Source organism: Dermacentor variabilis, unplaced genomic scaffold (assembly GCF_050947875.1).
Source record: "Dermacentor variabilis isolate Ectoservices unplaced genomic scaffold, ASM5094787v1 scaffold_55, whole genome shotgun sequence".
In the NCBI taxonomy this organism is placed as follows: Eukaryota; Metazoa; Arthropoda; class Arachnida; order Ixodida; family Ixodidae; genus Dermacentor; species Dermacentor variabilis.
In genome coordinates, this window is record NW_027460753.1 from 18096 (window position 1) to 43629 (window position 25534).

General features: G+C 42.3%; 2 protein-coding genes and 1 long non-coding RNA gene across 3 annotated transcripts; 2 read left to right on the top strand and 1 right to left on the bottom strand.

The window, feature by feature from the left end:
- Window positions 1-1697: 1697 nt before the first annotated feature.
- LOC142569067 (uncharacterized) lies at window positions 1698-15422 on the top strand. The gene is made up of 3 exons (XR_012825632.1): window positions 1698-2257; window positions 13629-13649; window positions 15248-15422. It is a non-coding gene; the product is annotated as an uncharacterized LOC142569067 (long non-coding RNA).
- Window positions 10123-21010, bottom strand: LOC142569066 (uncharacterized). Its single transcript, XM_075678576.1, has 4 exons — window positions 20881-21010; window positions 19043-19162; window positions 16325-16585; window positions 10123-12046 (listed from the first exon to the last, which is right to left on the bottom strand). The coding sequence occupies exons 1-4, from the start codon at window positions 21008-21010 to the stop codon at window positions 11265-11267; spliced, it is 1293 nt and encodes a 430-aa protein (XP_075534691.1). The 3' UTR covers window positions 10123-11264.
- Window positions 21011-22799: 1789 nt separating this feature from the next.
- LOC142569073 (uncharacterized) lies at window positions 22800-24431 on the top strand. Its single transcript, XM_075678580.1, has 3 exons — window positions 22800-23142; window positions 23266-23354; window positions 24381-24431. The coding sequence occupies exons 1-3, from the start codon at window positions 22959-22961 to the stop codon at window positions 24429-24431; spliced, it is 324 nt and encodes a 107-aa protein (XP_075534695.1). The 5' UTR covers window positions 22800-22958.
- Window positions 24432-25534: the final 1103 nt, after the last annotated feature.

The window sequence follows — 25534 nt, forward strand, 5'->3', positions numbered from 1 at the left end:
CCAAACGACGTGAAAAGCATGCCGATGCTGCTCTTTTTAGCACCCGCACATGGATTTGTGCCAAAACGCGTTTTAAGCATGCACATGCATCTTTTGGTAGACGCGGACGCAGTTTTCTGCAAAACCACACGATATGCATGCAAATGGTGCTTTTGGCAGAACGCGCACGTGGATTTCTACCAAACGACGTGAAAAGCATGCCGATGCTGCTCTTTTTAGCACCCGCACATGGATTTGCGCCAAAACGCGTTTTAAGCATGCACATGCATCTTTTGGTAGACGCGGACGCAGTTTTCTGCAAAACCACACGATATGCATGCAAATTGTGCTTTTGGCAGAACGCGCACGTGGATTTCTACCAAACGACGTGAAAAAGATGCCGATGCTGCTCTTTTTAGCACCCGCACATGGATTTGTGCCAAAAGGCGTTTTAAGCATGCACATGCATCTTTTGGTAGACGCGGACGCAGTTTTCTGCAAAACCACACGATATGCATGCAAATGGTGCTTTTTGCAGAACGCGCACGTGGATTTCTACCAAACGACGTGAAAAGCATGCCGATGCTGCTCTTTTTAGCACCCGCACATGGATTTGTGCCAAAACGCGTTTTAAGCATGCACATGCATCTTTTGGTAGACGCGGACGCCCTTTTCTGCAAAACCACACGATATGCATGCAAATGGTGCTTTTGGCAGAACGCGCACGTGGATTTCTACCAAACGACGTGAAAAGCATGCCGATGCTGCTCTTTTTAGCACCCGCACATAGATTTGTGCCAAAACGCGTTTTAAGCATGCACATGCATCTTTTGGTAGACGCGGACGCAGTTTTCTGCAAAACCACGTGATATGCATGCAAATGGTGCTTTTGGCAGAACGCGCACGTGGATTTCTACCAAACGACGTGAAAAGCATGCCGATGCTGCTCTTTTTAGCACCCGCACATGGATTTGTGCCAAAACGCGTTTTGAGCATGCACATGCATCTTTTGGTAGACGCGGACGCAGTTTCCTGAAAAACCACACGATATGCATGCAAATGGTGCTTTTGGCAGAACGCGCACGTGTATTTCTACCAAACGACGTGAAAAGCATGCCGATGCTGCTCTTTTTAGCACCCGCACATGGATTTGTGCCAAAACGCGTTTTAAGCATGCACATGCACATGGTAGACGCGGACGCTGTTTTCTGCAAAACCACACGATATGCATGAAAATTGTGCTTTTGGCAGAACGCGCACGTGGATTTCTACCAAACGACGTGAAAAGCATGCCGATGCTGCTCTTTTTAGCACCCGCACATGAATTTGTGCCAAAACGCGTTTTAAGCATGCACATGCATCTTTTGGTAGACGCGGACGCAGTTTTATGCAAACCCACACGATATGCATGCAAATGGTGCTTTTGGCAGAACGCGCACGTGGATTTCTACCAACCAAACGACGTGAAAAGCATGCCGATGCTGCTCTTTTTAGCACCCGCACATGGATTTGTGCCAAAACGCGTTTTAAGCATGCACATGCATCTTTTCAGTTTTCTGCAAAACCACACGATATGCATGCAAATTGTGCTTTTGGCCGAACGCGCACGTGGATTTCTACCAAACGACGTGAAAAGCATGCCGATGCTGCTCTTTTTAGCACCCGCACATGGATTTGTGCCAAAACGCGTTTTAAGCATGCACATCCCTATTGCAAAAACCAGCGCCTCCCAGTGCCTTTCCAGTGCGTTTTCTGCACTGGGAACGCTGTAAATGCGCTGGAAGCGACGATATTTCACTGGGTGGCACACGCTGTGACGCTGGGAGTGCTGATTTGCACTGGGTCTGTGCTGGGCCAACGCTGGCATCGCTGTATTTCACTGGTGCCAGTGCGCAGCGCACTGGATACACAAGTTGTAGGCGGCACGCTGGGACGCTGGGCGCTGGAGCCAGTGCGAAATGCGCTGGGGGCACCGAAAAAGGTCTGCAGTCGCTGGTACACTGGCACGCTGTGCGCTGGGGCGCTGGGGCCAGTCCGCTGGAGAGGCATGCACTGGTTGTTGGACGCTGGGAAGGTGGCGCACTGGGCCGCGCTTCAGCGCTGGGAGCTGCAACGGCTGCGAGGCCTGACGACATGGAACGCTTCGCGACTGTGATGTGTTGTGAACGGAGGACGACTTCGTAAGCGTGTATACATGTGCGCGAATAAATGTACGGTGAGAAAAAGATGGATAACCTCACGTTGAAAGTTCCTTCGACGATCGGGGAGATATATGCAGGTGAGCGCGTATACAGCAGTTGCTATCGGAAATCGGAGCTCTGGCTCTACGGGCGAATCTAGTTTGTTGCTACATTATCGCAGAACCATTAATGTCTATATCGAACCGCGTTCCGTATAAAAGCAGCTGCATTGTCAAAGCACGGCTGATCGATCCGTTTTGATCGAGCTGCCGTAATCACCACGCCAACTCGACTTGATGCGCGTACGCGCTCACCCTAAACACGCTCGTACGATGCGCAGAAATGACATTTTCGAGGCTATAGCGTAGCCTGTGCACGAAAGCAGATATTGTGAAACTTCGCGGATCTTGTGCCTGCCGCTGACATAGTGTTTTGTTCGCAGAAGAAGTGTATATATATTACAAAGCTTACGCTCAGCCATCGCGGATCGCGCTACCGTAAAGAATTGATATCCGATAATCACTAGAGGTGCGGTATGTTTCCTTTCCACTTATACAAGAGTCCCGAGCGCATATTTAACTACGGGCTGGTAATTCCGAGATCTGCCGGCCGGCGGGTGCAAACCACGCGAACGTTAAAACTTGGACATTTACGGCAGACCAAAGTGAAACTGCATGCTGATCGATCGAGCTAGCTTCATGGTAACTTAATCTGTGACAGATTTCTTTCTCGGCGCAGCACGGTCGCCTTCAGAAATTTTTAGGATACTAGGTCATCAGTCCTATATCGGGGAAAACAGCTACATCACGTACTCCAGCTAATGAATCAATATAATTAATTGCTCGTGAAGTCATTTGACCGTTCCCATAAACGAGCTGCTGAAAGCAGTTTTGCAATGCTGTGCCGACAGACGTTGTGAATAAGCCCAATGTGTCGCTGACTTTACAGAAAACTGTATCAGTTTTTTTTTTTAATTTTTGGGCTAACGATTTCCACTGCATTATTATTCCATAACATATGTACAGCAATATATTTGCATACCTGCACTGCATATGCCACACTGTTTAAAGGAGCTAGCTGGTATTACAAGCTGTGCTGTCATTACTTTGAAATAAAGTGGTTTTATATTAAGGGGCCTGTCAATGTGGTTCATAACTTGTTTATACTAAATCGAATCTCATGAAAACACAGGAGTCCGCACATATTCTTTAATTCTTTGGATTGTGTTGAGTTCGCTTGACGCATCCTATTACTTTTTACGTCATCACAACAATGCCTATGAAATCAACGGAAAGAAGTCGGGTACATAAACACACCAGTAAATATTGCAGAAATGTCCATAAAGCAAAACTTGCTGCATAGATAAAATAAACATTGAGCATATCTGCATTCAAATTACATTATTTTCAGCTTGCTAACTTGCATGCTGTGATTAAGGCAGTGTATCAATTGGTTAATGTAAATTTAAACTGTGAAAGAACGCATAACTTGTTGAAATAAGTTAGTCACCTTCTACAGCAGCATATGCGCTGACATTACCAATTACAAGTCAATTAAGTTCATGAAGTTCATGTATGTCAAGAAAAGGAGGCTGGGCCGTTTAGGAAGATTGAGCAGAGGATTGCCGGACCTCACAAATCCTGTATTACATCTGCAGCGTAGCTGCATGAGCTAATCTTCCAGTCAATATAGGCCTTGAGGTAGGTCAACACAGCTGATGTGAACAGGACTAACAGCTCGACCATGTTCTGCAGCAGTGGCATATATCTAAGATGTGGTATATGGGCTAGGTGGTGAATGTAATGAATGCCTGGTGGATATCGGTGCCTCACGCCATCCATATTTGAGTCCACTGATAGTTATTTCATTACTTTCATTATAGAGTAATTCATATATGAGTCTAAAATTGTCGTTTTCCTCACTTATTGCTCAGGCTGTCTCTGCAGGCTTTAGACAAATGATTGTGTGACATATTGTTTGGCTCAACAAGATAGTTAATTCATTGTATCTCATAGATACACCAGTTTCTTTCGCTGATTTTTCTACACGTTGTGTTGCAGTCACGTATTAAACACTGCATCACTGAAAGCTCATTTGGTTGTTTAAAGGTACTCTTCTTTTTCACCATAGTACTGAAATATATAATAATTTAGATGGTTTATTTTAATTGCTTGGAAACTCACCCGAGGTGGTCTTTGCTCAAAAAATTGTGAACTTCATTGATTTTTATTTGCTCAGCCATTTGTTGATTACCTACATTTTTCTTTTCGTAAGTGTTTTCTTGTAACTGAGTGGTTTTTCATTTCACTTCTTATATGTACCCACTCCCACTATGTCTCATTTCTGAGACGCCAGTATATGTAAATAGTATGCATGTACAAAATAGTATGCATACTTCAGGTTACTTAGGGAAGCACAGCACTATAGGCGATATAACAAAAGCCACTGTCACCTTCACCCATACTCCAAATCATTGCTTCAGTTTCACCAACCACAATCATAAATGTCGGCCTGAGTACCCCAAAAGTACACAGTGGGCTAGGAAGGATGCCACAGTTGGAATCTCGGCCTGGAGCTCTTTGGTGTTCATCTAAATCAGGGTCGGAGTATTTTTGCAGTTTGCGCCAGTGCACAACACCCAATAATCAAAGCTGTGAGCTCATGCTTTTATATAAACCTAATGCCTCGAGTCCCAAGTCAGCACAGCGGGTAGACACAGCACCATGTATAGTGCACAAGCTTTCAAGAGATATAGAGACAGCGGGCTTCCAGTATACATGAACTTTCGATTACTGTCAAAGAATCAGTTGTTCTAATTCGCTACTGACAAAATATCAGCTGTAGACTACTACGGTTATGCTTGTGGTTGATCTGGACCTGTAATATAAAGGTTCTAGCCATTCATCTGCGGAAGATTGTTAATCAGCTATAGTGCAGACAGTTTGCTACATTTTTCTCTGTATTCATGTCTATTTTGCAAGTTTCCTGTTACGTTACGAGTAATGCAAGACTTGTTGCAGCAGCTTGGTATTTAGGACCACTAGCATGAAGTGATCAGTGCGATGGAAACCTGTCAGCCAGGGTAGGCTGGAGTTTTGTAACAGACACAGTGCATAGAAAATACTACAGAAAGGGTAGAACACAGTTTATTATGCATATATGCTGCAGTGATTTGCCATATAGGATACAGGGTCAGTTGGTAACATTTGTATTCATGAGAAATAAATAATTGAGTGGAAAAAACTAACTGAAATATGTCAGAGGTAAGTGGAGTGACACATCATCTTCCTCGGGTAAAAATAAAAGCTACTGTATTACATTATACAGTGACTAGATATATACATGTAAAAGAACCTTCCAGAATATTTCTTGCACAGTGGTACAATATAACAGCCTTATACATTGCTAATGGTGATGCATCATTATAATACAAAACAAGTACAACCACAAGTGAGCCTGTGCTTAGCCCCTTACATACTTTCTATGCCATCGTAATCCCTTCGGCAGCACCGTGCCATTCTACCTCCCGGATTGGCTTCCTCATATTTCACCCATGGAGCCCATAGGGGCATTGCCAGCCCAGAATACCTAAGCCACACACAAGCAGTGGCCGGCTTGCAGAAAAGATGAAAAGTTATGTGTGCGTGTCTGCAACTATTCTAAAACATGACAAAATGTACTTGCCTGGACGAAGCAGTGGCCAAGTATAAAGCACCAGCTGCTGCATGCAGAGCCGAAAGACACTTTCATCTGTGACACTGACTATGGACATACGCTTCCCGGGAAAAGTACAGATGAGGCTGTCCTCACATATTTGTTGTTGTGCTTAGTACTAAAACTTTAAGAACGTTTTAGAAATCCAGTAGCTTGCTTTTCACAGACAACTGCACTGGTCGAGAGCTTCATGCACCACGTGCTATTGATTCGGTTAGCTTGTTTTGTGCATCGTCACTGACGGCCAATAGATTATGATGTGGCTGTATTTCAACTGCTATGTAATGTATGCATTGTCCACTGTATACTGCATCCTGAAGGCTCACAGAGCATGTAATTCTTGGAAGCTCGATCAGCATCATTTTGATTATAAATGCGAGATCGCGACTTTAAGAGCATTACTTTGGCGTAGATGGTGCTGAAGTGCTGCAACAGTGTGAAGTATTCAAGTATTAAATGGTTGATTATCATGAGAAGTTGTTAGAAGCATTGCCAAGTTTTTTCGCTCTCTGTTCACTAAATTTGCCTTGAATGTTATGACCAAGGCTGACAATTGATGCCAAATTTTTGCAGTGAAGCCACTGCTACGGATGGTCCACAATATTTAGCTGCTAATGATGGCAATAAATGTATTTGTGCTGTACTTTTCAAGTTCCATATTACTTTGTCACAAGGCTAGCATGCAATACCTCTTCAATATAGAACGAAAGTGCACGGAAGCACCTTAGAATAAACGAACAGTTTCTTATGCTTGTTTATTTATTGTATGCATATTATTTACTGCTGACACAATTTTTGGCAGACTGTTTGTGCCAGTGAAAATGTTACTGGCACTTAGATTTATAAAGCAATAGAATCTGTGCAGATAAAAGGGCCAGCTACAGGACATGCCACTGTATAATGTCGTCTCTTCTATTCTGGGCAGGCACCCTGTATTCTTGGCATGGATGGGCTGGCATGAAAGTATATAGGAAACTAAGGCCTGCACTACAAGCAAAACCTGAACATCCAGACAATGTACAGGCTACATAGAAATTAACTTATAACATGTTTATAAAAACAACCTTTTCCCCTTTACCACGATTTTTTCACTGTAACGTATATTGGCTGCAGACCAGCAACAAAGCACTACTGGTCCATGCTCACACACAAACTTAATGTAAAATTTTTTTATTAAATTCAAGAATAATGCTGCAAACTACTCTGCACATGACTGAAAAAAAATTGTCCGAGCTCTACGAGTCTCATCAGTCATGCACAGCTTTGCCCCAGACAATAAATAGTTATGACATCCTGGTTGACAGCGCACATAAGTGTACCATTTTGTGTAGCCTGTGAGCCATCGGAGGCTTTCAGTGACCCATTGTATGACGTGTCAAGTGAAAGGTTGGAGAACGTGCACCTAGAAGAAGCCAACTTTGCATCACTGTGTTGTCCCCCTCGTTTACATTAGTAGTGGTGGTAGTAGGCAGTGCATTCACTGCTAGCCGCGTGTTCACTTTACGTAACAAATGAAGTTTAAAGCAGAGTCCACTGAGTGCTTGTGTGCATGACACTACATCTCGTAAGTGGTTTGCAGCACTGTAGCAGATAAGAAGTGTATACAGGCAATATCTTTGCGTGGGCTTAACTGTCTGATAACCGGCGTGATTAGATTTATTTGTGCTTGACACGATACATTGCAGCGATATACAAGATATTAGACTCTTTGCACATGCACGTCGAATTACTGTGCCAGCTATTGCTGGTAACATTAATAGCCACCCTAACCTCGATTACACAGCAACATGGCAGCACCCCATGTTAACCAGACTGCCCACTTTGATCCTAATTCGAGCTCGTTACTGGCTCCCCACCCTGACTGCAACAAATAAATGATAAAATCTACCATCACTTGGTCTCATTTCACGCTGAGGACAAAGCATTAGGTATATTTGGTCATTACTATTGAGATCAGCTGTTTGTTTTGATGCTGCTAGGACTACAGAGGCAGTGCAAAGCAGTAAACGTGGTTCGATTTCAATTTAGCAGGTGCTGCCACAGGATTAGAGTTGGTGATGCATTGACGATGCAGAATGCTACGAAGGCCTAATTGTTAACTGCATCAATAATTTACTACTCCGCTCTAGTATGGTACGTACATGTTGACGGTGGCTAGTAAACGCCAACTAGATGCCGAGCAGATGGTACGACATGTGTGAACATTTATCAGGGCATTCGATCTTACTAGAACTGGCTAAGGAGGCTGTATTAAAGTGCTCAGAAAGCGTATTGATGAAGCGAAGCCCTGCTGTGGCATTCATGGGAAAGTAGCCTACAGTTACAACACAAAAACATTTGTTGCATCACTCCACTAACATTGGAGGATGTATTGAAAGGATGGCAAGCAGATGCTAAGGAGATGACGTGGCATGGATGAACACATCTTGAAGGGCGTTCAGCCTTCTTATTCGCTGAGGAGCCCTGCAGCTTCCCCAGTGCTGCAAGGAATTACTGAGATGGAGTATAGTTGAGCATTCTTTTCAAGTAGAACGCCACCAACCCGTGGTGGCGACTGAAAGCAAAGTATGTGTGAAGCGGGTCACCCGGACTGGCGGACTAGGACTGAACATGGCACAAAATAAATGCAACTGTCGTACCTCTGTTCAAAGTGAGCCTTGCCAATTATTTCACCATTGGCAACATGACACTGAGTGTGCATAATTTTTTTGTAACCCATGTGCATGTGGATCTCACTGCCTCATTAAGTTTTCACACAGAGAGAAATTGTCTTCCATGTGACACGCTTACTCATTAGTTCCTAACTATGCGCTAGTGTTCATACAATCCTTTGTGCCGAAACTCAAGACACTTCAGCCGCTGACACTCAAACGCCACGAAAGTACTCTACAAGAAACAGGCTGACCAGCGCCAAGCTATCAGCAGGATCATCACCTAAGTCGCTAAGCTGCTTCAAAAAACTGCCAGTCCTTTTCAGCTTGAACATTTACATGCTTCAAGAAATCAGAAAAGCCCGAGACAGTTAATCACAGTCAAAAATAAAATATACATTCAAGAGCTGAAAGCTGTGCAAGCTTCTTGCGTGACTTATAATGAAAGGATCTGCAACACAAAATCAAGAATTACATGAACTTCAAAATTAACCATTTAGCATTAAAAAAAAAACAGGAACATCATCAGTGACCGGAGATATTACCGACCATGACAGACAGCTTCTTACTACTCCATTGATCATAACGACCACCTGTAGCTATCAAACTACCAAAAGCTACAAAATGCTGAATTCGATGGAGACCCCTCGTGGCAATGTTATGGAACTGGTTTGAACTGAATGTTCACACCAGTGTCCTATTTTGAGCATCCGAATTCTAACACCTGATGAGCTGCTTCATAAATAGAGCTGCGCTGCCATCAAAGGGCTGTGTTTTAGCGACAAGCTAAAGCATCGTGGTGCAGACTGTCACTGAGAAATTCAGTAAAGATGTAATAATTGAAAGGCACGCATTGTGCTTGCTTGGCATGCACCCAATGCACAGCTTCTGTAGCATCAAGAGAGAAAGGACGCTTTACAATAAGTAAAGCGGGAGCCTGAAGTCTAGAACCATTGGGAGTGTTGCCAAGCACTTACGACACGCTACTACTGCTTCACAAGAAGATATCAAGCAAGCTCTGCCTTCAGTACTTCAGAAAGATAACCAAATCGGGATATGCAGATTACCTTCTCGAGTTCTTGAAATTTTGCAGGCAATGCTAGAAACCAGGGAAAGTCCAACTAGCACACCACTAAACACCAAGCACAGATGTCCAACAGAAGCATCGCGATTTTGGAGAATTTTATGCAAAAAGTGCTAAAGTACTGCATCAGTGCTAAAGAGTAGTGAACCATGAAACCCCATGCACCTGTCGCACGGCAGCGAGGGCTCTTGCTCTTAACTATGAGACTTCTGTTACCGTTAAATAAGAAAAAGAAAGTACTACAGAGTAACGAGCACTGCCACAAGTGCTCAAGAATAAAGCAGTGGGACTGCAGGAAAAGTGGCTCGAGGGCTCCAAGTACTCAACCTAACGTATCACAGGCATCTGTGACTAGAACAAGTAACTGGTGCGACTTCCTTCAGATAATGATGTTGCACCTCCCAAGTCAACCATGCAATAACTGTTTCAAGTTGCAGAAACATGGGGGAGCAAACCACATGTTGCTTCAAACAGCATAAGCTTGGGCAGAAGGGCAAAGTAAATGGCCCTTCTGTTCTGTTCGGCAATTGCAGCAGAAGGACCTTCATGCTGAACTGTTCTGCCAACTTTACTAAAAGGGAAAGCAAGATTTCACTATTTACAATTTTGGCAGCTACAAGCTAATCGCCAAGAGAGTGTCAGTAAGTAAAATTGTGGCTGCATAACATGTACGATGCCAGAGTGCATTTCAAAGCACTCTAAATTTGCGTGCTCTGCAAGGACTTCCTACTGCTACCACATGACTCTACAGCCAGCCTCATGGAAAAGCAGGGGCTCCGACTTGCTGACTACGCATGAGCTGAACTTTGCTTTGGCATTGGGAGTCGGGCCACTGCTCAAGCTGATCATTACTGTGATGTGAAGAGCAGCAATGACAGGCACATAAATTACCGGCTCGTGGCGGTCGAAGACATTCTCAGCTGTACATTACAGGTAACAGCACTTGCATTGTTTGCTGTGACTTATTTCACCACTACAGGAGCGATACAGGTGTCCATAAGCTTTGAACACGACAAGCTCTACCAAAAGCCGAAGTCGTCATGAGAGCTCAGTCATTTGGTGATAAAGAACAGAGAAGAAATAGCCCATCTGAGCATTCGATAACTTTGGAGTGTTAAAGGGACACTGAAGATAAACATGAACAATTTTGAATAATACTATATGTTTTTAGCCCTCTTTCTTCTTAAATTTTGTGGTGACTAGAACAAAAAATGAAGCTCAGAGTTCCATTGTTTTCAAGTTCATGGCATTCTTTAACATTTAGGCCAAGTAGGCTCAGTGAAAGTTCCTGAAACTTGCCATATTCATTCTGGCTCCTTTAGAACACAATGTAGTTCATTTTTACCCATAAATAATTAACTAGGCCCTAGCAGACGCCATACAAATCTATGACATCACACTGAGCTGGTGTGAGAACTTTAAGGCGGCAGTGCTACTCATTTTTCCTTTTTGTGCCTTTTTCCACTTGCCAAGCCTCTTGCAGTAAGGGTGGCATTTTTGGTATCGTATAAGGGTAATTTACTAATGAAAGTGAAATCATTTTTTCTTTTTCATGTCCCATTATATTCCATTAATAAATAAAGTGGCACACACGTCTCCAGAATGCAGTTCAATAATCCAGAAAACAGTAATATGTCTGGTGCATCACTCTGTTCTTCAGTCTCTTTCAATCATGTTAGGCATAGGGCACAAAAATGCTTTGCGTGTGTTGCTGAATTCTAGGTACACACAGCTTTTTAAAATGTTTGATGGCCTGAGAACTTTTGGTGGAGCCTTTGCTGACAGAAAACATGGCCGGATGTGCTGCGGAAAGCGTTGGTCATCCAGGAAAAGGACTTCTCGGCACAGCAGCAAGCAAGTGTGACCTGCCCTCAACAACACACGAACCATTTTCTCTATGCGGAAGAAGCCTTCTGATGTTTGCACAAATGTGCTGTCGCTTTTAGTTGGCCTTTTGTACAGTGTGCTGTGGTACATCTGTTTCTTAAATACAAGCCTCTCGTAGCACTCAATACTACTGCCACCATAGCCAGTATCATTGAGTGCTTGCATTTCGGAAGCACTGAATGTAGCATGCTTGTTCAGGCCAAGAAACGTTGCACCACCTTCTTCAACTGCATTCTGGATATGTGGGTGTCCAAGGAAACTATCACAAACTGCCCTGTCCTCTTCCGAGATATTTGCAGTGGCAATGAAGTGCTCTAGATATTGCCCCATAACCACACGCTCAACAATCTGATGGGGCAGGCCATGAGCAGCGGTCACCGACTTTACAAGATGCCCATTCCCACTCTCAAATGAAAAGGCAGAATGGGCCCACAGTGGCCCCAAATGTCGAACACTCTCTGCAAGGTGGTAGAGCTGGTGCACATTAAACGTCGCTGCTGTCACACCATATAGTGCCTCACAGCGTGCTGCAAACATTGACAGAAGGCGCTCTGAAAAGAATAAAATGGAGCAATCAGAACAGTGAATTTTTGTAATGTATAAAAAGCTTGAGGGTCTAATCACATTTGGTGCAGTTGAGCTTATATTTTGAGTGGAATTACAAGCATCTCCAAAAGGCAGCACCTTAGCGAGCATTTAAAATAAAACTTAGTTAAGGGACCAGGGAAGTCATTTAATATGGTGTCATTTTTGATGTGAAAGCATCAAATGGGCCAATGTGCGAAAAAAGCAGCGCCTGTAGCAGCGAAACATCACTTAAGTTGCCACTGGCTGCAACGCGACATCACGAGCAGGTGAAATGGTTACCTGCTGCTGTGTTAGCGCGCCAGGTGTTGTGCGAGGATTATGGCTTTGTAAGCCGGCACACAGTTTGTATCTCTCTCTCTCTCTCAACCCCACTGGGCTTAGCTGCTGCGCGCACCTGCCAGCTTTGGTGGCCTTTGCTAGTGCCTCAGTCTCTTGTCGCTTCCACCACGTACATAGCAAATAATAAATAAATAAATGCACTTCATTTCTCAGCAATATCGTCCAAATGATTCCGGTCTACAGCCAACATGCTAAAGTAGAAACTGTAGAAAAAAAAAGTAACCCGCACCAACTTAATTGAAAACTCAATAATAAATACCTCGCAGAAAAAATTAAAAGATTACTCGCAGCACGAAGCTCGAATGACTGCAGTTGGTACAAGTTGTGACATTAATTATTTTGCATTCGCAACTTGTAACAAGCGCTTAGGTGTCCTTGGATTTTTGTTGCAACTCCTCTCCACTTCCCCATAAGCAACAAGGTCCTGTGCCACTGCAAGGAAAGTGTACCACTAATGGCTCAGCAGAGACCTCAGCACAAGAGTATTGGGCAGTGTCATCAGCCTTTCTTTTTTTTTTCAAGTGAAGAAATGTGTAAATGCAAAAATTACTACGTGTTACAACACATGCACTTGTGTTTCTATATTTGTGCTGACACATCACTGTTGTGCAGAGACCTACTTTGAGGCATCCTAAGGACCACATGGCCTGCCAAAATGAAGCATTCATTAATATACGCTACTTATCACAAATGGTTTAGTAGTGTGTAATCATCATGCTCTTTCTCTGTCACAACTTTCACTTTCCTTACTCTCTTCTAGCATATTGCTTTAACATTTTAACATTGCATCAGATGCGGCTACATGGTTGATATACAAAATGTGATGATGTTAAATGGACACTAAAGATGAACACTAAATCTGTGTAGACCGACAAGGCACGCTTTCAAACTATTTTCGTTAATTGCACACTAAAAGTTGATTAAACAAGAAAAATAAGGCCAAACCTTTTTTTTTTTTAATTTCACATTGAACCCCAAGCACCAGAACATCAGTGTGATGTAACAGATCTCAAAGTGTTTTCTATTGTACATTGCATCACACTAAAAGTTCTCGAAACTTGCAAATTTCAGTCTTTGCCTCTGTTGCAATACGATGTAGCCCAATAAACTAGGCCTGAACAGACACTGAAAATCATTGACATCACGGCAAGCTGAAGTGAGAACTTAAGGTGGCGTTGCCATGTCTTTCCTTTTGCATCATGCTAGATTACCAAGTTTCCTCCTATGGTAAGAATGGCTTTTCATGTTATACAAATAAGGGTTATTTGCTAACACAGCTTAACTTACTTTCCTCTTTAGTGTCCGATACCCCCGTGGTTGCTTAGTGGCTATGGTGTCGGGTTGCTAAGAATCAAATCAAGGGATCGAATCCCAGCCACGGCTGCCACATTTCAATACAAGAACACCCATGCACTTACATTTAGGTGCACATTAAAGAACACCAGGTGGTCAAATTTATTCGAGTCCCTCATTATGGCATGCCTTGTAATCAGATCATGATTTTGGCACGTTAAATCCCATAATTTATATATTTTATCTTTAGTGTCTGTTTATCACTAATACCAAAATGCTAAATTATGCCTTTTACATTTTCTAGAAGTTGTGTGGAGAGGTGCTCCAGAGAAACGGCATAATGATGTATAATTGCAGAAAAAGTAAGAGTGCTTGTTAGTTTTAGGTATGAGCATGGCCTCAACCCAACCTAATAGTCCCCTAGAGCTACGTTTCAATGAAATGTAGAGCAAAAACTGACACCACAGACCTTTAAGTGCACTGACACCAGTTAAATTAAATGTGAGTGCACATAAGAGTGTTGCAATCTTTCTAATATATGTGCTTGGCTCACAAAATGGTGAAAATCTTTGCATGCAACAAGAATTTTCTATAGCTGGCAAAATAGATGTCGGGAAGTCTTGTGGCTTCCAGAATAGAAGCCTCTGTCCTCTAGGAGCATGTCCATATAAAACTGTGATTACAAGTTGTGCACCCTTGAGAATGTTTTTGATCTTTCCCTCATGCTATTACCCCTTTACAATTATGCAGGCAACACTTTCTTTTTACGACCTCCAGGGGGAAGGCACATTTTCCTTCCAGCTCAGCTAGAAGAAACACGTGCAAGGAAAAACATATATGCACACTCCACACGCTAAGAAAATTCGGAAGCGAAGCTTTCAAGAGCCAGCAAGGGAAAATGCCATATTATGACGATGAGACACACTGCAGATTTCAGTTATGAATGCATCCCTCAGCCACCATGGCCGACCTTGCAGAGCAAGCAGAAGTTTTATACGGCATTAAAACATGTTAAATTGCAAGATGCAACATGCTTGACCTTGTAGAAATGCACCACTATGTGATAAGCGCAGCTAATTTTGGTAAAGAATGTGTCCCATAAGTTCTATCTGGTTTACACAAGGGAAATTCTTAAGGGTGTTTTATTATGTCTTTTCAGGTATGCATCCGAGGCTTAAAGGTTAGAGCATCAGGCTTCTGTGTTGGGGGAACTAGGTTTAAACTATCCATCGGATGTGTAATTTTATATATTATTCACTCTTAGGCATGTGTCAAGGCCATGTACACAGCCAGATAGAAACACACAAACCGCAAAGTGGGTAGAATAGCCAAAGAAAGCTGGTAGAGCATGGCAGGTATTCAATCTTGTGGACCTCTCAATACACCCCTACTGCATTGCACGGCATCACAATAAATAAGGTCGTAGAGCATGAACATTTATTTTTACTTTTTGGTGCACTATTTTCATTTTCGAACCATTTTAAATCCTGCTTATCAGCAGCAGCGGCGGCCTGTTTTTATGTTTACTGCAGGATGGAGGCCTCCCCCAAGTAATCTCCAATTACCAAGTTGTGCATGTGAATTTTGTGATGTCATCATACCACACGTAATACTCCGCCGTCCTCAATTGCGCTTCCATTTCCTTGGCATCCATTCTGTGACTCTACTAGACCACCAGTTATCTGCCCTACATTAATGGTTTGTCCAGCTTCATTTTTTCCTCTTAATGTAAACTAAAATATTGGCTACCCCTGCTTGCTCTCTAATCTACACACTGTCTTCCTGTCTCTTAATGTTATGCCTAACATTTTTTGTTTCATCACTCATTATTATAACCTGCTTATTGAAAATTTTGCCAAGACAAAACTCAATCTTAATGCACCCAAGTTGAATGCACATAAGCCGTTTTACACCAAGAAACTTTCACATTTGGTGGGCCAAATAATGCAATTTACTAAAGATGCATAAGTAATTGCAAAGTAAAGACATACAGACACATATGATTACATAAGCTCTAATCTGTGCATGGACAAAGCTTGGTGTTGAAGTGCACATAGTTGCATCTATACACACCCCTTTCAGTCCATGTTTCTCATACTGTGTCACTAATCCTTTATCAGTAACTGTTGAAGTAGGCTAGCTTTCCACAATAATAAAATTTAGGAGAGGGGGCTTACATGATTTTACAAATTGCAGTGTGGAGGTGTAGATCATACATTTTAGACTGCAATAAATAATACCCAAAACAAAGGTGAGCGAAGCCAGTTGCTTTCAAGAATGAACTTCAGATTTTTGTCTATAATGTTATCTTGGGTAACAGATTCACACGTATATGTACTTGTTGCCAAAATTCCACATTTTAAGTACATTTCAACAGCATTTGCAGTACAAGTGAAAAGAACAGATGTTTACGGAGGTGAGCCTTGTTTTCTGTTTAACCTGAGTACTTCCGCAATTTCTAGTTATTAGTTATTGAATATGACTGATAAATCAACAAACAACCAATACTTACTGCGCCACTCCCAACACATAATTTCTGAACAAAGATTACAAGCAATTATAGTGAGCTATGACGTGGATACTTAACCTACATTTGTGCAGTACTTTACCTGCATGGTCTATCTGCTGAGTAGATATCTCTTCTCTAAGCAGAATATGTACAGCCTCTGACAGCTTTACGAGGTGACGCCAGTACTCATGGGGGATCAGGCCATCAAGGCATGGCAGGGCGTAGAAAAGAAGCCAGTGCTTCCATTCTGAAGCCTTCCAATGAGCCCTGTCATCGATGCGACGGGGTAGACGTGTGATGCAGTGAGGAGGTTGAATGCTTAACAAGCGGTTATTAACTTCTCTCACAGATGATGGGCTGCCTGCAGACATAAAAACGGCACAATGATTAATTATACAGAGCATTTTAAGTGACCAAGATGTCTCTCCAATACAGTAAAATTAAACCCGAAGAATGAAATCCATGGCACGTCAGTCAGAGTAACATATGCTTAAAGCATGCAAGTTACTGAAATGGCAAAAAAGAAGTACTTCCAGTCATATCTAGACTCAATTACATTGGTTTTGGTCTGATTTGTGAAGGTGTGTGCACTGGTGAGCAGAGCTCTTCATTGTTGTATTTGGTGCGTCAACTATACGAAACTTTGCAGCGTATCAGGCAGCACTTCCTTATCAATACATTTAATGTAATCTGTACGCACTTAACGTGGCATGAAGCACTAAGAGCATAGCAATGCTTCCTCCTCACAGCCACCTCATCACATTTTTTTTACATATTTTAAATAAGCATGCAGATTGCATACAGTGTACTGTGATGATGCCAAAAATTAATAAACAACCTCGTGCTACTCTCCGTGGGCTTTTCCAGTCACCTCACACATGCTACTCACCTAATACTATTCTTCTAATATGTGCCATAATACAGCAATAGTTAAAAGGGTCGCTGAAATTATTTTTGTCATAACCAAGTGATTTATACGGTGGTCACACCTTTTAAAGCAACCTCACAAATTTTGTAACAACACACAGCACCAAGAGAGGTACAAGCAATTATAGATTCAACATGTACGCTGTAGTGCAAACACATGGCGAGAGAAAAGACTGGAATATGGTACAGTGTGTGCCCCCTTTCCACTAGACTGGACACGATGCAATACCAACTAACCCATCAGTCTATACCTTTAAAGATTACTCTCCACGAAAGCTACAGCCTTCATCCTCTAAACCTATTCCACACTTGTGCTTACATTCAGCGTAAAATTGTGTGGTTAACATCATAAAGCTGCACACGTGCTGCGAGGGTTAGTGTTGTGGAGAGCTCAGAATTTAGACTACCTGAGGTTCTGTAGCATGTACTTTGGCTTTTCCAAAGCACAGCACCATTGAAACATGGTTACCATGGCTACGATTGAACCTATGACTGCCTGTTGAGCAGCTGAGTGTCATAGCCACTGTGTTATTAGGGCATTTCTGTCTTGTAACCTACTAGGCACTGTATAACATAGCTTTGCAAGCGTTCTCTACTTCTAGTCCATTTTAACATGTGTGTTGAATTATCTCTTGCTTATGGCACACAATTAACACTTTTTGTAATTGCTGACATGTCGGGAGTCTCTCGTAAAGATCAGCTATGGCGCTTGTGTGCCTTTATGGGGGACAGCTCCCAGCCTGTATCTCCTGCACAAATAGTTCGCAACTGATCCACCTTAGTGTTTGAGGCACAGGCAAGCCACAGTGCAGCAGGAACATGTAACGGTTATACCTTTCTTGCTGCACAAGACGCTGCTGTACCCAATTAGTTTCTACAAAACCTAGTCTCGTAATTGTTCCTTACAACTAACACAGGATAGTCCATCAGCCACCGGTAACTACTTTCAGCGTCTGTTGCTTTATTTATCACTCCCTCCCCTCTGTCCATATCCTTCAACAGGTCTTGACCTTCCCTCCAAAGCACACACTTGCAGAAATGTGCAAATAACAGCTGATGCTTGGTCCTAGTTCTTAGCCATGTGCATGCTGATGATTTGAGCAAATGTCTGTGTTATAGCCTTCCATGTTTTTTTTTTCTTTGTTTTTTTTTTGCTTGCAAAAGTGATAACTAAGCATTACAATATGCTAGTGTTGCATATATGCACTGCTACATTGCAGTTGTTGCAGATGCTGCTACGCAAGAAGCAATTAATATACACACTTAAGTGGCATCATCAAGCCATTCAAGCAAGATGAACAGAGATAGATGAAAAGTATACATAGCAAAGTCACTGAAATCAGCACATCTACAATCTTCATAATCTGTGTACACTAGAACATGACCCTCCCTCCCCCCCCCCCCCCCCATTAACAGTCCCTAGAAACTTCCCTACTGGATAAGAACAATTTGTATGCTGCAGTTACGTAATTCAGTATTAAAAACCATAATATGTAAAAGCACAAGCTATATTACTGCAGAAGTAACTGCTCATCGTCATTAATCATTCTATGCTACATTATCACTTAAGAATGCCACAGAACACATTTGTTTACAAATGGCACTCTTTTCGCAAATTACAATCTTTTATTCACTTTTCTATCATCATACTCATTTGTTTTCTGCCTGTCTTGATAACGTTGCTTCTCTGTTCACCATTCATACATCTGATTTATATAGTTGGTTGATTAAACCTGCTGCATTCTGCTTTGGTTTGTTTAATCATTCAACATGTCCTCTATCAAACTCCTTGCCTCACAGAAGCACCTTCTGTAAGTGTTTGCTACAGTTGAAGCCTTGCTTGAATATTGCAAGTATAAGAAGCATGAAACAAAGTTTGAAATATACATACCGACGTAATACCGTTCAGAACAGTTAGTTGTACTGAACAAGGCCTCGCTTATCTGCCTTGTGACTCCTAGCAGAACACAGTGCATGTATTCGACGCTGACTCCCTTGACAAGGTTGAAACCTGAAAAATTACATTCAAAACACACACACTTACTGATTGAAGTCACCCGACGATAATGCTCCTACCAGAAAGAAACCAGGCAAGTGCCCTGCACCATAGGTCTCAGCCTGATATCAGGTGTTAGGCTGTATACAGAGTACTACCTCCCTGCTGCCTGCACTATGATAAATATGGAGCAGGGAAGAGCTACCTGCTTAAAGAGCTCCTAAACAACCATGAGCTCGAAAATTGAGTTACATAGTGGCTGATGAGCACTAGTCCATTATGAACATCATCAGCCTATTTTTTTGTCCACTGCAAGACGAAGGATCTCCTATTACCCCTGTCTCGCACTAGCTGATTCAAACTTGCACCTGCAAATTTTTTAATTTCATCATATCACCTCATTTTCTGCCATCGTTGACAGCGCTTCCCTTCCCATAGCACCCATTCTGTAACTCTAGTGTTCACTGGTGATCTACACTACGCATTACTTGGTCTGCCCAACTCCATCTTTTTCTCTTAATGTTAGCTATGATATTGGAAACCCCCTTTGCTCTCTGATTCACACCGCTCTCTCCCTGTCTCTTAACATTTCGCCCAACATTTATTGTTCCATTGCTCTTTGTGCAGACGGTAACTTGTTCTCGAGCTTCTTGGTTGACCTACAAGTTTCTGCCCCATATGTTAGCACCGGTAGAATGCTATGATTGTACCCTTTTCTTTTCAACAACAGTGTTAAGCTCCTAGTCAGGATTTGGTAATGCCTGTCGTAAGCACTCTGACCCATTTTTATTCTTTTGTAAGCTTCGTTCTCATGGTAAGAGTCTCCTGTGAGTAATTGACCTAGGTAAACATACTCCCGTACAAACTCTAGAGGCTGACGAGCGATCATGAATTCTTGTTTTCTTGCCAGGCTATTAAACACTGCATTTTTCTTCTGCATACAAAACTTTAACCACACTCTTGCACTTGCTCAGTTAAGGTCCTCAATCATTTGTTGCAATTGATCTCCACTGTTGCTGGAATATGAACACGTGGCGGCAAGAATACTTTTAAAGTGGCGCAGTAATAGCAAAGCTACAGGCGTTTGAACAATGAAAATGCAACTACTACTGTTTCTTGCTCTCTTTTGCTACTCTCCCCATTTGCACTATCTGCCCCTTGTCACATACTCACCAACACTACGCAGTCTAGTGAAAGCTACATCTCGAATCTGCAGGCCAGAAAAAAAGGGTCCTCCATTGTCCACCCCTAATCATCATCAGCGTGAAACTTACTGAATAGAAGCTTCATAAAAGGTTCGGTTGAGCACAGTGGGCAAGCATCCCTCCATTCTCAGAATACACAGTCAGCTCTTGCCAAGTTGGCACTGTCGTTCCTCGACTACTGACCAATCAAGAGTTTTTAGCCCTGCCGACACCACCTGGAGCACCCTGTTGATGCGTGGTGGTGATGCACAAAGGCAGCAGCGGATAGGGCAGGAGAGCAGTACAGGATTGTTTTTTGAATTAGTGGCGTTTCCTGCAGCACATAGGGCTGCAGCATTCACTGGTGGTTATGGTCACAGCATTCTCCAAGCGACGAGCATATTTGTTTAAAAGTGTAAAAAAATGTTAGACGTTTATGGGCTCTTTAAGGCTTCATAAGCTGGTTTCCCTTCCTTCTTAAGACTGTTACAGCTGGTTGTTTAACACACCACCACATAAAAGCATAAAAGAATGCCGCTGCATGCTTACCTTTAAGGCTCATTAAAGCTGATGGGCCCTTGAAACCATTCACTGTGTTTTCTGTGATGTATGCAATATGCATGTCTCTGATTACTTGACTATGTGTCCTTTCCTCAGCCGGTTGGTCAATGTAGCGCATGCCACCTGAAAATAATGAAATGGAAAGCTTGCTTGTACACTTTTACAAAGGCACTGCACTACATAAACTATATATGGTGACAACCAAAATATTAACAAGTTTTGCCCACAAAACCACACTGTGCCTGCAGGCTATGCATCCACAATCCAAAATGTAGTTGCAGAGAGACACCACACTTTCCAATTATGAAAATGTACCTGACATTGCTACGTTATCTGGTGCAAACTACAAATTTAAAGGAACTTGTACGTACATGCACACAGTTTATGACAAAAACTGTTATGATGTAGAGTTCAGAAGTTAGAGAGGGCAGGGCATTACTACTAATTTAAGTGACTGTGACTTAACAGTAGGGAATGATGACATTTGTTATTTTTTAAACCATACAATTGTATTTGTTTATAGTAAAATGTTAAAAAGAATCACTTCATTGCTTTTCAACTTCTTGATTTTTATGAGCCTGCTGCTGTGGGTTTTCTTCACCACCCTGTGTTTTCTTGTTTTCTACAATCGTAACATTGGCGACTGCGCCAGCTATGGCGGCAGCCTCAACCAAGTGACACCTGATTGCGAGTCTTTGCAAAGCATGCTGGTGTGCTTGCCACCAATACAGTCACAGTACTTCAAGATGCACCAGAGTGCAACTGTTTTCAGCAACAACATAATGCAATTTGCCTTTAGCGGCTACATGAAGCCGCAGCATCGTAAGGCTTATGTAAGCTGCTTATGTAATGCAGGTGTGTGAACACAAACATTATCACAAAGACTCTTGGCAGCTGTCCATATTTATTTGTTGCAAACTTGTTCATATAGGGTTGCCAACTGTCGATGAGTGGACAAAGTTGGAATGGAAGGGAAGCGCCATTCTATTATTAAGCAGAAAAAATCAAAGTTGGGACATTTGGTTATCGAAACTGGATCAAGTCACAACTTGGGACATTTACTCAGAAATAGAGACTGTCTCGCTGAATTCAGGACGGTTGGCTACAGAATACTTGCTTCTACCATAACAAGAAACCATCACCTCTAACAAGCTCATAACAGTATGTCCTTAATGTAAAAAGAAAAAAGAAAGTAGTACTGTTGTCTTTTTTCTTTTCGTGTTAAAAATTAGGTTGGTATGATCTTGTTACCTGCATGGATAAAAAAACTGCAAAAATGTGGTAACAGGGACGACAGATGCTTGTCCTCATCGAAAAATTAGAGCGAAATCGAAAAATTATGATAACAAATTTTTCCACGGCGTTTTCCACATCATTACTACCTTTATTCTACGCTACTACTTCATGATTAGAGCCGGTAAGCTTTCCATTGCACTAAAAAAGTGGTTACCATGAAAATTAGTTGTGCAGTCGCTTTAACGATTAGGCCGGGCACTGAAAAACATTTTCGTAGATGTAAATTAATGACACCTGCTTAAGCCTTTTGTAAACGAGTATATATAATGATATAAACAAGCCGTTTATTTGTAGCGCAGCATACAGACGCACTTTCGTCCCCGTGTGGTGTACTCATCGGTCGTGGACGAAGCACGAGAATAAAACTGATGAAAAAAAAAACTTAAATTTCGGTGGCTACGCTTGTCACTTTATACGAGAAATAAACATCTGCAACACCCACCTTACCATCGTAAAGAGCAAAATCATTAACATCGGGGAAAAAAAAAACTCGTTACTGGCGCCATCTAAACTTATCTACCACCATGGGCGGCCGTGTCCTTTAGACTAGGTCTGTATGTATGGTAGGGCTTTGTAATAGACGCTGTAGTGAGACATTTTGCATAGGTGATCTGTGATTTTACAAGTAGCTGTTTTATTATGTCTATATTACATTTATAGTAAACTATAATTATATCCGCGGGAACCATTGTTGGTGCTGATAGTTTGTCGGTCGTGAACGAGCATTCCTCGTGTGTCTCGAAACTCCGCCTGCACGACGATCGGAGACAATGTTTGCATGTGTACAGTACACAGAAGATAAGGAGCGGGCAGCGCTGCCTGTGGCTCTTATAAGAGATTTCGAGCCACAAAGCACAACTGATTTCAAAAAGGACGACGTTGTCATGGCGTATTGGGCGGACGAAGATGGAAGAGGCGAGAACTTTTACCCGGCCAACGTCACTGCACTCGCGGGTAAGCCGACGCGTCGCCGCCGCAGGCCATTTGCACCTAGAGTAGGGGTCTAAAGACGTGGCCCACCATGCTGTTCTTATAGTTTGCCTTCTTTCATTTGAGTTCTGTTTTAATCATTGTCAGACACCCTTGAGGACCTTCTGTGCAAATTGAAGAACTCGCGACACTCATTTCCCAGAGTGATATTGGGAAAGCTGCACAAAGGCAACTTGGTAAGATTTTTTTTCAATTATATTTTACAATGTGCTGTGTGAACGCGTACATTAGTTTTGGTTGGTTATGCCAGTGGTAAAACAACACCTAATGGAATATATATATATATGACTTGAGTGCATCTTGCACATTAAGCTTTTTCGGTTTTTAGCTATATTTGATTCATGTGTGGTTCATTGTACCATCCTCACTATTGCATGGTTTGCCTCTTCGCAGATGTGAATGCTGTGGTAAAAGAAATACCCCTGCACTGCAGTGTGGTACAGTCACAGTGCATAGTTGCAGATAGTGATTGCTCAGGTCATGCTTGCTGGCCAGTCTTTGCACAAACAGTTTAGTAACAAGGCTATGATTTTGGCTGCTACCTGGCTCCTTGGGAATGTGCATGAGACCTCTCTACCACACATGCACATGCATTGTGTGGCAGAAAGGTCTTTGTTTCTTTCTCTTCAAAGTTTGGTTACACATGAATATTGCAATTATCAGGTTGAGGCACCGAAGAATGTGCACACATTGTACTCCTCCTATCTTATTCACGCTGCATATACCTTAAGGGCTTCTATGTCATTTGTGCGGAATTCCTGGTAACTACATCCCACTAGTCTTTCTTCCTGGTTGGCTGGCTGCCTGGTCTTGGTCTGTCAGGTCGCACATGTTGCATAATGGGGTTGATGGGTCACCGTATCTGCTCTTGTGAGGTTGACAGTGACCAAGTGACCACCTGAGCTTCAGTGTTTCACTGAAGATATGCTGTGCACCCACTCTCTTTGCATGATTGGCACAGTTGTAGTCTTGTTTTTTTTCACACATACTTTGGGGACCATATGGGAATGAAATAGGCCCTTAGTTTTCTATATCATCAACCTACTGGGTTTCTTACGAGCGTTACTTTGCTCCTCAGTTAAAGCTTACATAGCAAAACAGGTGCAGCTGCTGTAGTTTATTGCTGAGTTATCAAAGTTCAGTTCAGCAGTAAAATAAATACTGCACTGCAGCACGATCTTGTGGTACTTTGTGTTGTTCAGGAGAACTTTTCAAGGGATGAAAGATTGGTGTATCGTGCTGTGGCCCGCTAGTATAATTATACACTGAAAACGTTCAAAAGCACTGCTTTGGACCACAAATAATTTGCTAGTGAGGTGTGCACCTGCGCATATTATTGTTCATGATTATTATTATTATTACTGTTATAATAATAATTATTACTATTAGCACCCACAATTAGCTGCAAAATTGAGAGCAGAAGTGCAGCTTGGCAGACCATTACTGCTTACTTTAAGCATACCATTTGCATCAAGCCATCGCTTTAGCCTTCTTAGTGAAACTTGAGTATTTATTGTGATGTACTCTTGGCGTCAAATAAGACGTGAAGATTGGAGCGCATGGCCAAACCATAATGGAAGGCGTAGTGCGCACCATCCAGTCATCACCATTGACAGGAGTGCAGATCCTGTTGACAGCACTGCACAAGGATGCTCTCTCTGTGCTGCAATATTTTCGTTTGTGTTCTGGTTCTCTTTTACTTGAATGCAAGAAAACAAAAATAAAAAGCAATGGAAGCTGGAATATTGCAGTATAGGGCGAGCATTATCACAGTGCAACGTAACTGTATGTCCTATCGGTGTCAATTGAAATGTGAACAGCAGCGTCATCTTTTCTTGCTTTCAAATGAAAGAGAACCAAAACAGAAACATAAATATTGCATCATAGGTGGAGCATCATTGTGCAGTGCGGTCAAACTGGATGTGTATGCGTGTCACTGGTGCTGACTGGATGGTACACAATATACCTTCAATTATGCTTTGGTTACGCGCTTCACTGTTTGCGTTTCATTTGATGATAGTATGTTCATAGGGGGTTCTAGCTTCCTTTTCTGCATTCAGTGGCTTGTGCAGTTGTCTACTTGTGCTATTAATTTGTTCTTATTTAGTTTTCCTAAGTGTTGCAATGCTGTTGGTGATAACGCCCTGAATATAAGGCCCCAGATTTTATACATTTGTAAAAATGCTGCATAATTGTGAGGCATATAGCGCGTTAAAAAGACAAGGACAAAAGTGAGACGTGATACACACAGGCGCTTTTTAACGCGCTATATGCCTCACGATGTCTTACCAACAAGCCCAAATCACTGCTTTACTGCATAATTGTATGATACGTAATTGCAAAAACATGGCTTTGG